Source organism: Rhamphochromis sp. 'chilingali', assembly GCF_963969265.1.
Source record: "Rhamphochromis sp. 'chilingali' genome assembly, chromosome: 7".
Lineage (NCBI taxonomy): Eukaryota > Metazoa > Chordata > Actinopteri > Cichliformes > Cichlidae > Rhamphochromis > Rhamphochromis sp. 'chilingali'.
In genome coordinates this window covers 15,358,124-15,371,608 of record NC_137934.1, presented here as the reverse complement: position 1 = coordinate 15,371,608, position 13,485 = coordinate 15,358,124, and the positions used below count along the sequence as shown (strand labels likewise).

The 13,485-nt window shown below is 38.7% G+C and overlaps 2 protein-coding genes across 8 annotated transcripts in view; one reads left to right on the top strand and one right to left on the bottom strand.

Moving 5' to 3' along the window:
- The window catches only part of LOC308399387 (fatty acyl-CoA reductase 1), a 62,938-nt gene extending 54,707 nt beyond the window's left edge, over positions 1 to 8,231 (top strand). Inside the window, exons 9-12 of one of the 3 annotated variants that reach the window (XR_013972152.1) lie at positions 3,387 to 3,558; positions 3,648 to 3,791; positions 4,562 to 4,689; positions 4,897 to 5,036. Coding sequence is in view for 2 of the 3 variants with exons in the window: in XM_080886621.1 (XP_080742747.1) it covers positions 3,387 to 3,558; positions 3,648 to 3,777; positions 4,562 to 4,689; positions 4,897 to 5,059 (593 nt within the window). In the remaining variant the exon portion in view is untranslated. Of the gene's footprint in view, positions 1 to 3,386; positions 3,559 to 3,647; positions 3,792 to 4,561; positions 4,690 to 4,896 lie in introns of all 3 variants that reach the window. The other 2 variants (XM_080886621.1, XM_080886622.1) reach the window with 2 other exon arrangements.
- Positions 5,518 to 13,485, bottom strand: LOC308399388 (endoplasmic reticulum-Golgi intermediate compartment protein 2-like). Of its 5 annotated transcripts, none has more exons than XM_080886623.1 (13): positions 13,328 to 13,485; positions 12,175 to 12,308; positions 11,984 to 12,092; positions 11,832 to 11,878; positions 11,667 to 11,734; positions 11,536 to 11,576; positions 11,293 to 11,394; positions 11,051 to 11,146; positions 10,914 to 10,969; positions 9,813 to 9,911; positions 9,586 to 9,683; positions 9,337 to 9,499; positions 5,518 to 9,214 (listed from the first exon to the last, which is right to left on the bottom strand). In XM_080886623.1, the coding sequence occupies exons 2-13, from the start codon at positions 12,278 to 12,280 to the stop codon at positions 9,048 to 9,050; spliced, it is 1,152 nt and encodes a 383-aa protein (XP_080742749.1). In that variant the 5' UTR covers positions 12,281 to 12,308; positions 13,328 to 13,485; the 3' UTR covers positions 5,518 to 9,047. The 5 variants fall into 5 exon arrangements, with proteins under 5 accessions (XP_080742749.1, XP_080742751.1, XP_080742750.1 ...); XM_080886625.1 differs by having other exon boundaries at positions 5,518 to 9,144; XM_080886624.1 differs by having other exon boundaries at positions 12,175 to 12,350; positions 13,328 to 13,483.

Below are 13,485 nucleotides of genomic sequence, written 5' to 3'. Positions count from 1 at the left end.
CTCGGATCTGGTCATCTCGGTCCCTGGAACCACTACATTATTGTTGTCATGGAAACAAACCTTACAAGGCCTCATTTGCATGCCATGTGATGTAATGTCTGTGGTCACATGGCTGCTTCCTGCCGCTGGCCGCCACTGGATGCTGAGAGGAGGAAGAGGAGGAGCCACCCACGCTGCCCAGTGGGGAAATCATTGAATGGTCACTTTCTGCCTGATATCCTCCAGAGGAAACAGGGTCATGCCATGATTAAGGCCAGCTGAGTTTCTGGAAGTCTTGATCCTTGTATTAAAACCCTGTCCTCAAAGGACCTTTTATTTTCTTTGTTTACCTCTGAAAAGCACGCTTCCATTTGAACCATAGAGCTCGAATATGGAGGACCAAGACTGCCAAAAATTAAAAACAAAGTGTAAAAGCAGTCAGAAAGTAAACTAATAATTCATGAAACAAATGTACAAATTAATTATTAAAATGGGAGGGATGAATGAATAGAGTTAAGAACCCTTTTCCTGGCAATTCTTTAATGAGAAGGCTCATTAAAGTAAAGGATGCTGGAGAAGTGCATGCAACTGTAAACTGGAAATAAACCCTCTCCTACTTAAACCTCAGTCTGACCTGAAACTGAATTAAAATACACAGTCCAAAAGTTTCCTGCTGTCTTTTTTGTTTTGTTGTCTGAGTTTTACAGTTTACGATGCTGGTTACAGGCATTGATTAACACAATTTGCAAAATACCAAACAAAAGAGAAACACTGAACAATCGGGAGCGACCAGTTGCCAGATTATTGATTTTAAAATTTGAGAATTAAATTCGCTTATGTATATTAGTGTATTGGACCCACTTATCCCAGCACGACAAAAACCAACTTACTGTTATTCACATATGCTGTTAACTCCTCCATCCTATAAATCTCTAGTGTTATTTTCCACCACAATGATAAAGTTGGTACATCTTGTAATAGCCATTTCTTTGTTATACATTTTTTACTTGCAACTAGCAAGGCACTTAGTAAACATTTTATCTTTTTTTTAAACCATTCCTGTGGCGTACATCCAAAAAAAATTGTTTTCCTTCCAAAAGGGAATGTACAGTTGAAAATTTCTTGTAGTGTTTCGTGAGTGTCTTTCCAGTAAGTCCTGATCAAAGGGCAGTCCCACATTATGTGAGCGTGGTGTGCTCGTTGGTGTCCACATTTTCTCCAACATACAGGGGGATTCCTGTCATAATGAGTCTTTTGGCAAGGGGTGATAAGAACCTTATCATAGTTTTCCATCCAAATTCTCTCCATCTTCGTGAGGAAGTGGATTCCACGTTCCCATATTTGAGTCCTCCTTCTCCCATAATATCTTCACATATTCAGTTGAGTGAGAAAGCTTATTTGTAAGAAATGTATACAAAAAGGAAAAGTGTTTTTATTGACGTTGCCAATATATGCCTTTTTAAGCATAGCTATCAAATCTACATTAGTGTTCGACGCCACTCTGATTGTTGTCTTTATATAATGTCTTATTTGCAAGTATCAATAAAAATCCTGCTTTTCCAGATTGTATTTTTGTTTCAATGTATCAAAACTTATTAAGTTCCCATCTTTAATCAGACTATCGAATGTAGGTAATCCTTTAGCAGACCAACTTTTAAAACGTGAGTCCAATTTATTTGGGACAAAATCAGAGTCATACGCATACATTTAAATCAAGCCAAGTCCTGTTCCAATTTAAATTCCCTCACAACATTTCTCCATACATTAAGTTTACATTTCACCCAAGGGTTGTAGACCTTGTCTATATATTTTTGAATGTTTAAGTCCATCAGGACAGCTTGTATTGGAAAAGAAAACATGCTCTCCTCAATATTTTTCCAATGTGCTTTATAGCTTATATCACACCAGTTAATCACAGTCTTAAACTGAGCAGCCCGAAAATATATATATATATTTTTTTAGTGACTGCAGCCCCATCCTCCTGTCTTTTTTTTGTAATTGTAAAGTTTTAAAACAAACCCTTGGTTTCTTCCTTCTCCATATAATTTTGTCCCGTTTGTTAAATTGGCTTTGATCAATTTGTACCAGTAGTGTTTGGAATAAATATAGTAATCTCGGCAGAATATTCATTTTGATTCAATTCGTGAGTATAAAGTTAGAAAGGGAATCATGTCCCATCGTTTGATATCATCTACTATTCTCTTTTGCAGGGAACCAAAATTCTCCTCAAATAATTTAGTTAAGTCTTTAGGTATGACAACTCTATTGAGCAACCAAGTGAGCTGGGGGGCTATAGTTATAGTTAAGTATTTGAGTTTTGGTCATATTAATTTTATACCCAGAAAGTTTCCCAAATTTTTGGCATAGATTCATCAGTTCAGGTAGGGAGCTTGTGGGCTGTTCTAGGTATATTAATATGTCATCTGCATAGCAAGCAAGCTTATGTTCCTGTTCTTTAATGTTTATTCCCTTGATGTCTTTGTTTTGTCTGATTGATTGTGCCAGAGGTTCTAAGTATAATGCGAATAAAAGTTCTTGCAGTAGGGTTAGTATATAATGCCTTCACCGTATCAATAATTCTATTATGTAAGCCAAATTTGGTCAAGACTTTGTAAAGAAAGTCCCAATTTACAGAGTCAAAAGCTTTTTCTGCATCGATATTCATAAGCATGGCTTTACTTTTAGATGTTTGTATCTGATTTATTACGTGAAGAGTTCTGCGTATATCGTCCTGTGTCTGCTTTTTTCTGAAAAGAGGCGAATGCTATGATCTCCCCTCTTAGCTTTTAATGCATCCCATAGTATTGGAGGTGACACTTCTCCGTTATCATTTATTTCAAGGTAATCTTTGAGTTCTTTCATTACTTCTTTCTTAAATGTTACATCTTTAAGCAAAGATGAGTTCAAGTTTCAAGTTGATGTTTTGGGGTATACGTTTAAATCAATTGTCAGATACAGTGGTTCATGGTCACTTATGTCTATTGTACCCATCTCACATGATTGGATTTTATCCCTATCTTTTCCAAACGTCATGTAAAGGGAATGTGGAGCTGAGTAATGAGAATAATCTCTCCATGTAGGGAAACGATTTCTCCATACGTCTTAAGTCCTACCTCTTCAAAAAGCGCAGAGACTCTTTTATACAAAGTACTTGATTCCGGCATTCTTCTATTAGAGCTATCTAAATCCGGCCGCAGGCGAATATTCAGATCACCGCCACAAATCAAGGGGCCTTGGGTTTCTGTCACCATTATATTAATAATTTTATTTTTTTTAAAGAAACTCTGGTCACTTCCTGGTGGTGCATAAACGTTCATTAATGTAACCAGTTTCCTGCTGTTTTTGTTTCCTGCTCAGAGGTGAATACGGCACTGAGACTAATCCTCCTCAATTATCTCGATTTGCAGAGCACCACGTGATGTCCTCCTTTAAGAGAAACCCCTTGGAGCAGGCTTTCCGAAGACCCAACGCCAACATCACCTCCAACTACCTGATAAACCAGTACTGGATCCTGGTCAGCCACAAGTTCCCCGCTTTCATCTACGACCTCTTCCTGCGCCTCTCCGGGCAGAAGCCGCAGTAAGACCAGCTTCCTTCTAATCCCACTTTTAGCCTAAAGAGAAATCAATTTGTGCCTGTTGTAATCTGCACCTCCTCCGTCTTTGTAGGATGATGCGCATCTTCAATCGCCTGCACAAGGCCATCGGCCTGCTGGAGTATTTCAGCAGCCAGGACTGGGAGTGGAACTCTGAGAACATGAGCATGCTGATGGGCCAGCTAACCCCTGAGGACAGGAAGGTAGGGTTAACCATGTACGTGGTGCAAATTTTGGACCAATAATACACCTTTTAGGGTCACATAAAGATGCAGGTGTTGTTGAATAATAATAATAATATTCAGAACTTACCTCACCATCTAGTTATTTTATTGGTTTAAACTTTTTGGTCTTCATAATTTTATTTTACTTTATTACTTTTGTGGAGGATGGGGAAGTTGTCTTAATGGGTTTTTAACTTGCATGCTTGTTTTTAATTATGCTTGGATTAATATTAATGTTTTACTTTATTAGTTTTATAGCAGCACCACCTTGAAAGAAGCATACTGTATAAATAAAGTTTAGTTTGTGAAACACCTCTATGGAAGCCTTTTTATGCCACTGAGGGGGAAAACAGTCGGGGCTTAATTGAAATTTCAAGTTATTATCTCACAAATTGAACTTCTCATTACCTAAACATTTTGAGATAATAACCCAAAACTTTGACTTTATGGATTGATTTAAAAAATAAAAAAAAAACCTAGTTGCAGAAAGAAGCTTCCATAAAAATTCTCCTTTTTGCAGCCGCACATGGAGCCTAAATTTTATAGATAACACTGACTCCAAAAATGAATCCATGACCTTCTCAGTACATAATGGTATTTCTACTTGTAAATAAGTAAATGAGCTGAGCACATCATGCACAACTGCAACAGAGCTCAAGACAGAAAACACTTGTGAACATGCACTTTTAGTCACAAAAATAGCAGCTTTTTTATTTTCAGTTTCTATTTTCAGTATTTTCAACTTCTGCCATCTTATTTGCAGACATTTAACTTTGATGTGCGCCAGCTGAACTGGCCCGAGTACATTGAGAACTACTGCATCGGCACCAAGAAGTATGTCCTGAACGAAGACATGTCTGACATTCCTGCTGCCAGGCAGCACCTGAGAAAGTAAGTCAACAAGCCTTCAAAAGTACAGGATTCAAGTATGTGTTTCCCCACCAGTTATCATTCTATTTTTGGAAGAATTTCACTGTGATAATTAATTAGGAAAACCTATGCACAAGCTTCCTTGTTTATCATCTCATTTACATCTTTAAGCTTTTTAAGAACTTGTATGTTAAGTCTTTAATCTGCTTCCCTCTTGTCTTCTTCCAGACTGAGAAACATTCGCTACACCTTCAACACCCTGCTGATCGTTTTCATCTGGAGGGTGTTTATCGCCCGCTCCCAGATGGCCAGAAACATCTGGTACTTTGTGGTCAGCCTCTGTTTCAAGTTCCTCTCCTACTTCCGTGCATCCAGCACCTTAACCATTTGAGTCTTCCTCACCGCCTCAAGCCAGAGTCAGCAGCCCTCGCCTTTAGCTGTCAGCAGGAGGGAAAACATCCACTGTGGACACTCTAAATCCTTCTTAATGTGGACAAGCGGGGCTCTGCACACGTGGGGGTGGCAGTTATGTGAAGAAGAAGGGAAAAATGAGGTCTACTAGCCATGAATTAAGCATTCAGTTTGGATATCTGTCATCGGTTTGTGCACTCTTCAATCTCCAACCCCGTCCAAAAAGAAGTGTTGTCATTCATTTTGTACCTACTGTTTTCGTCTCAAAGTGGCCAATTATATATGCAACAATAAGCCTTTCGTGTGATTTCCATTTTCTTTTCCACCCTCTTAAATCTCAATACATCGCCTTGCCTTGTAAGTACTTTTTTTCATACTTGAATAATACTGGCACTGCATCGTTGGAGGAAAATTTCTATGAGATCATTGTAGTTCATGTTTTTTTTTTTTTTTTCGGTTTTGTTTTTTTACTGTGGGGATCTCCAGTTCTTGTCTTCAATACACGGGTGATTCCGATATCTGTATGTCTTTGCAATGAGTGAATCTACTGCCTTTTTAACATCCCCAAAAAAAACTCACCGGTGGTTTTCCATCTTAATACCGATCTGAAGTATATTAAGAATAGTATTAAAGCTAAACTCAAACTACATGAGTCACCTATGGCTACAAATACAGATGCCACCTTTCCTATTGTTACAGTTGTCACTTATTTATGACCACAGATGTTGATGTCCGTGCGTCTTGTTTGAATGCTCATCCACTTTTTTGCCTGTTTGTACAGCAGTTTGTACTGAAACTAAGTTTACTACTTTTACATCTTTATACCTGCGCCAAAGGCTAGTCCGACTATATGTGGTAGACCTTGGCTGTGTAGAATTTATAAATAAGAGTAAATCAGAGTGAACTTTATTTGTATAGCCCAGTATATACTGCACATTGTTTCCCAACAGTTTCTAAGCAAACTTTGTAAGAAGACAACTCCCCAAAAGGTTAGCACGTTAGGGAAAGATATTTCACAGGCAAAGCAGGAGCGAGTGATTCAGTTAAAATGGTTCAATGCCTCATAGTATAGAAGATGAAAGTTGAAGACCATTGCAGCTACTTGCAGCAAAGGAGCCTGAATTCATGCCCTTGTTGCAAGTGCACAACACAGTGGAGGTTAAAAAGGGAAAAAAGTGGGTCTATTACTGAGCCCTGAGGGATGTCTCACCTTATAAAGTGAAGTTGGAGAGGGCAGTTTGGTGTAGTATCAAGTCAGAGTGGTAAACATGAGTTATATTTGAGCAGTGGTACCCATTCAACTTATCCAGAGATGTTTTCAGTGCTCCTGAGATATTAATTATGATTTAGTGATCAGAGTAAAGTGTCATCTGCATATGAGTGAAAAGTCATGCCCCAATTTCAAGTAATTCTTCCTAAAACCCTAAATACAAAGCCATAAGAGATGCCTCACCTCACAGAATGGAGAAATGGACTGCTACGACAAACTGATCCATTTAATAATGCATATTTAAAATGATCCAATGGAAGATGAAAGAAAATAAGTGGGCCTTGTACTGAGCCCTGAGGAATGCCACGCCTTACAGCGTGGGGTTGGAGAGGGCAGTTTAATTGCATAGAAAGTCAGGTCACTTGAAATCCTGAGGAGACCTCACCAGCCTTGTCACAGTGGTAAACATGAGTGAAATTTGAGTTGGCAGTACCCATTAGGTACCACTAAAAATCTAAACTGTCTGGATGAAATTATTGCCTGCTGCACAACAGAGTGCACTTTTATTTACCAAACCAAACAATTTTGGGGAAATGGGTCAAATTGTTCAGAAGACAATGTCTGATTTTGAGGTTCCTATAAATACAGTTGTTATATCTCGAGCCCTGGTTTTTCAAACACTGCTGGAAAATTGTTTAAAAAAAGATTTTTACCACTGTGATTTTAACATTATGTTAGTGCATAAGAGACACACACACTACAACTTCAGTAGATCCAAAGAAAATGGAAAGAAGTAGTTGCTGGGATGTCCAACAGCTTGCAGTTTAAAAAAAGAAAAAAAGGCCCACACCTGTGCAGATTAAGGCTCTTTTCTCTTCTGATTTCTGGACGCAGACTAAGATATCTAAAGACTCGTGAGGTACTTTTAAATCACATACAGTGTGAATATGAGGCTTCTGCAGAATAATTAATTTAAAAGTACTGGTTAAATTACAATCTAAGCTGGCATTGTATCCCCAATGCCAGAGTACTTCAGCTTCATCGTCTTAAAGGGGCAGGGCACTGAGCAATCAGAATTGAGCTGCATCTGCATATATATGTGAAAGTTCATGACCCAGTTTCAAATTATTCTTCCTAAATTGAGTAAAAACTAGATAACTGGACCAAGACAGAGCCATGAGATATGAGTCCAGATTTATATTTAAAAAGTCCCAAGTAAAGGGCTGGGAACACGTTAAAACTCTACTGGCATTACATCCTTTCTGCATATTTGGAATATCTGTAAATAGATGCTTGCATATTATTCTTATAGATTACCAAAAACTTTTATTTGACTGTTGATTTATTTTGGTTGAGTGTCTTCAGAGCTTCCCACAGAGTGTACCAAAAGTGTGACCGGCTGGTATGATTTTTACTGAAAGAATGAGACAGCTGTGTACAGTATTGTATATGTTGCAAGGCATTACTCTTGACAGAATTAAAAATACTTAACAGTGATGAGTCTTTATGGGAGAAAAAGGGACAAAACTAAATGTTTATGCAAAGCCCATGTCTGGTGAAATCATGATAACCGTCCTCTTAATTTCAGACCCGAAACGTCGTACAAGGCCTGCACGATGAAGCAGTTGCATCAGATTGTTCTCAAAGAGCTACAGGGCTATATTAATGATGTTGTCAGTATGGAGTTTTGCTCTTCAGTGTGTCTGTCTTGTCTTCTTTCTTTTTTTCTTTTTTCTTTTTTTTCAAACGCAGAGCACTGTTGGTGCCATAAACCCCAGACTGGAGCTACTGTTACTGTATGTAACAAACGGCATCACTTAATCAATGACTTCATGTTTCTTCTGGTGTCATTTGCAAAACGTCCGACTGCCTGTATTCCCTGCTCTGACAACACTTTCAAGTCTGCTTGGCAAAACTGAAATAAACTCGAAGAGTAAAGGTGCACATGTGCTGCAGTCTTTCATGCTCGCCTTCCAGCTCACTCGTTCATGGTTACAGAGGAGAAAATGAAAATCGAAAGATATATTTTTCCTGGAACCACTTCAGTTCTGACCAAGCCAGCTGGCTGATGATCAGTTAATCAAGCAGGTTTGATTAGCAGCTCCTGGAAGCAGTAAGGGCCTATTTAGTGACACATTGGCTCAATTTTTGTTAAATAAAGACTCATGTCATGTGGTAGACCTGCTAAAGACATTCTTGACTTATTGAAATAAGTCAAATAAAATAAATAAGTCTTCCTTATAGAGGATTGCTTAATAGGCAACATGACACTTGCTCAGTCATCCTTCTTGAACCTGACTGCCATCATTTCATGGTTTACCTGTTTAAAAACCATCTGCATGTTATTTCATTTAGGAATCAACTTTTATTTGTTTTGGGCTTCTTTTTTTCTTTTCTTTTTTTTTTACACTTTAATGCTGTGAAACAAACCAGCGGTGCTAATGACCTCCTGGGAATTTAAACTTTAACATAACTGTCAGCATCACCGTTATCAAATGTGACCAGAGTCACAGGGTACACATTCTCCTACAGTGCAATAGTTAGTGCTAACTCTACTATTTTTTTTTTTATGTTTTTGGTCATTTGGAAGAAAAACATTGTGATATACAGTACGGTAATGCTGGCAATGGAAAAACCTTTATAAACTCTAATAAATAAACAAATATCTGAAAATCCGAACTCAAGTTTCTGATGAGAAAGCAGCAACTGTGATCATTATTTGTCGGGTCACCCGTGCAGGCCGAGGAATCGGCGTCTACTACCGAGGGGGATTGTCAGCCAGCAGAGGAGTATGGTGGTGGTTCAGATTATTCATCTGGTGCAGCTGTGTGTCCTGGTTTAGCACCTCTCCGGGCCTGTAGAGTCCCAGTTTGAAGCGGCAGCAGATGACATCAAAACAGAAGCCAACGAGCCCGTGAAGCATCCCTTAAAAGTGAGAAGAGCACAGTAAAAAAAAAAAAAAAAAAAAAAAAGAATAAAATAACTGCATGAATTCAAAGCTAGAACCATATTTAATTGTTTTGCTCTAAATGTCCAAGCCCACTCGCCTGTGGTGGAGAATATGCCCCCGATTATACCACACAGTCGCACCAGGAATTGCCAGAGCGGCATATGCTGCTCGCTGACCGTCACCATCAGAGAGCTGGTGTCGTACTTGACGAAGATGCCGGAAACACCGTGACTGCCCGCGGCGTGGTTTATCACCCGTTCCTTGGCAGCAGACATTGTGGTGGTTAGTCTACTTGCTGTCACAACATTGGCCTGTGTTTAAAGCTCTGCGCTTAGCAGCTACTCACTCGCTCAGTCACAGAGAACTGGTGTGTGTCTGCGGATATCTCGTATGTGTTCAGTTTCGTGGGCACCACTGTAATGAAGTACTGAAACATCTGGTTATCTGGGATGCAAGCACACAGGAAACAATAATTGAGGGTTTTATGAAAAAAAAAATGCACTCATTCATTCAATGGAAAATCCTTTTCAAATGTTTCCTGCATGTTTTATCCTCTGAAATCATGTGACTTACTGTTATATGTGATTTTCTCTGTGCCGTCCAGAGGATTGATGACGCCTGGTAACTCCTCCCCAAAAGATAAATGGTCGATTCGATGGGAGAAATTGTACGCTGTAATGCAAAGATGAGAGAACCCTCAGATTCAATCAAGGCTGTGGACAATCATTCTAACTAGTAGCAGGACCTTATAAGCTCGATTTCCTAAGGCTCTCATCTGGCCAACTTTGGTCTCTTTTAGTAACAGAAAAACACTTTTTATCTCCAATGCCATTAAATCTGGCTCACATATTTGACATCTTTAATGTTTTCAGGGGTTTTTGTTAAATTATTCCCTATTAAATGTGTAAGAACAATGCTTAATACACTCACAGCCACTTTTTGAGGTACAGCTGTTCAACTGTTTGTAAATGCAAATATCTAAACAGCCAATCACATGGGAGCATGTAGACACGCTCAAGATGACCTGCTGATGTTCAAATCAGAATATGGAAGAAATGTGATTTAAGTTGATCTGAGTATTCCAGAACCTGCCGATCGACTCGGGTTTTCCCACACAACCATCTCAAGAATGTTCCCAAAACTAGAAAATAAGTAGTTTGAGCCAGTTCTCAGAAGGAAATGACTAGAGCACAAATAACCCCACGTTACAACCAAAAACTGCAGAAGAGGATCTCTGAATGTGCAACATGTTAAATCATAAAGCAGATGGGCTACAGCAGCAAAAGACCACATCAGGTGCCACTTCCTGTCAACTGGAAACTAAGGCTACGACTCACACAGGCTCACCAGACCTGGAATTTCAATTTCTGCTGCAATATTCAGCTCACAGTTTGGCACAAACAACATGAAAGCATGGATCCACACTGCCTTTTATCAAATCAGGCTGCTGTTGGTAATGTAATGGGATATTTTCTTGGCACGCTTTGAGTCCCTTAGTACCGTCTAAACATTGTTTAAATGCCACGGCCTTCCTCAGTATTTATTGCTGAATGCAGAAAAAGGGAGAGCTGAGGGGAGCACCGATTATGGTGACAGATAATGTTCCCTGGTCTGCTTGTAGATTATAAAAGTGTGTAATTAGAAGTGTTATTAGAAAACCAGATTTTAACTTACTCTCGTGGCTCACAAAAGCTGCAATGTGTGCATGGCCCTGAGGATGGTGAATGGGCCTTAAAAAGATCAAGAATCACTATTAGTCTCCAGCATCAGAAATGTTTGTCTCATGCTTATTACGCTACAGAGGTTCTTACTTTCCAACAGTGATGTGCAGGTTTCCTGCTACCTTGTTGACGTAAACGTGTCCATGTATCCTGCAGGCATTGAGGGGCTCCATGGAGGCATCCTCCCTACGCACATAATGTTTGAGCACATCATTTTATTATAACAGACTCTAAATCCATCACTCTAAATCCAGTGGGCACTTATGTGTTTGCCTTTTTGTAAAATGAATGGAGACGTGATTATTAAAAACTATTTCCCATAGGAGACTGACCGTGGTGGCAGAGCAGTAGGAGCTCCTTTCAGGAGAGTTTTGTAAAGGACTTCCTGCAGAGCGTGCTCCTCTCTCAGCCTGTTCTGTATGAGAAGCAGCGTCCTGGAAAACAAACAGACTGCAGAACTAGCTAAACAAGTTTAAAAGCTTTCAAACAACAAGAAATCTCTTATAACTTGATAACCAAATTTTAGGCATTACCAGAATTTTGTATTTTTTCAAACTTACTGCACAAAACCTTACCTTTGCCACAGTCTTTGTTGCGGGGTCAGCTCAAAAATAACCTGCTCAAAGACACAAACAGGAGCGTTTGCTTTACAGAAGCGACACCTCAGAAATGACCTTAAGGTTTTTCAGACACATGCTTGACTCACAGGTTCATACTGCAGGCCATTAGATGTGATCATGGTTTCAGCCAGGTCCAGAATATCTGCTCCCACATCTACAATCAGAGATGAAATATGTGCGCTAATGTGATGTAAGCGCTTCAGGTAGCAACTTCTCCACATTGACAACGGCAAACAAGGTGAGATACTCACGCTGGCATTTCATGGCGACTGTTATGTCAATGTTTATTCTCAATTTACTGAAATCAGGATAAAAAGATTACCGTGACATCATACTGTAAAAAAGAAAAACAGACTGAAGTCACAATTAATTAACATTTAATAACCTAGTAATAACATCTCACCTGGAAAAATCCTTGTCGACCGAATATTCATACTTCATCCAAGTCTCTCGATAAACAAAGAACTCTAAGACAGCCAGAAGTGCCATGGCACTAAACGCTAAAAGTGACACTGTGGAGGAGACAGATGAGCAGAGAGTGTTACTCCTCCCTTTTGCTGCTCCTGCTGTCTTGTCCTCGCAGGGACATCTCACCTGTTCCTCCTGACGCCGATGTCTCCACGTAGCTCTCTGACACTTTGGGGAAGGCGTCCAGCTCCTTCACCAGGCTCAGCGCTTTCTTTCTTGACAGACGCCTCATCTTCAGGTTCACAGCAGTTCTCCACCTCCTCCACCACAATTAAAACAAGCCTCAGATTAACACAGTACACCTGTTTAATGCAAACATGTTAAATCAATATAATCGAAATGTATAGAACAAGTGGACTGAATGCAAAAAGGTTGAAGGAACAGATCAGGTAAAAAAAAAAAGATTACAGTTATAATAAAAATAATGAAATATTAATGAACCTTTTGGAAAGAAACTCTTGGACCAAATGCTAAACACTGGATAAAATAATAACGTCAAATTTATTTGAAACTTAAGTTACTTGTGAGTAAGTCAAAATGTCAAGACAACAAGCATAAGTTTTGAAGCAATAACCTGAAGTTTTCTGGACACCTAAAAAGAATTGTGGCAGAAACAAAGTTCCATAGAATTGTTATTAAAAACAATTGTTGTAAAAAAAAACATGGTGATTATCAAAATTATCTCACTACAAAATCAAATATTTATTTAAACAGAACCAGAAGTATTTTTAAGTAATAATCGCTAATAATAATAATAATATATTATTATTATTATAAAAAATCAATAAATAATAATACATTTCTTTTATTATTTTTATTTATTCTTATTATTAATGTGTTTATTTGTTTTTTGCATAATTTGTTTAAACCAGGCTCACTTTTTCTACAACAGCAATGATAATAATAACAATAAAACGTCATTTATACCATTACATTAATGATTACTTTAGTTATTTGTCCATAATAATCCTTTTGAGCGAATTCTGTTTAATGAAATACTGTGAATATATCACTGATGCCGACGTTAATGGCTGCTAATGTGAAAATATCTCACTCACATCACATATATTATTATATCTTTTGTCGCATTACATCATCGAAGAGAAACGGCAGAGTAGTAAAAATTTGAATTGACGCTGTTTGTATGCAGAAATGTCCCGGAAAAGTATCGATAATAGATGTTTTATTAGGCGAAAGCATCACATTTAACGATCATTTGAAACCAGACGTCCATCACTAGCGTAACAACACCGTGCCGATTATTTTTTTTAGATCTTACCTTTTTTGGTCATCTAGTTAGACGTTAAATCTTGACGCAGAGTCCCTGGACACCCGTTTCCAGCAGCTGCCTACTGTTTAAATCATACCTGGCAGATTTTTCTACACCTTCATCCATGATGCTAACACACAGGGGGGCGGGGCGCGCTGGCTTCTGCC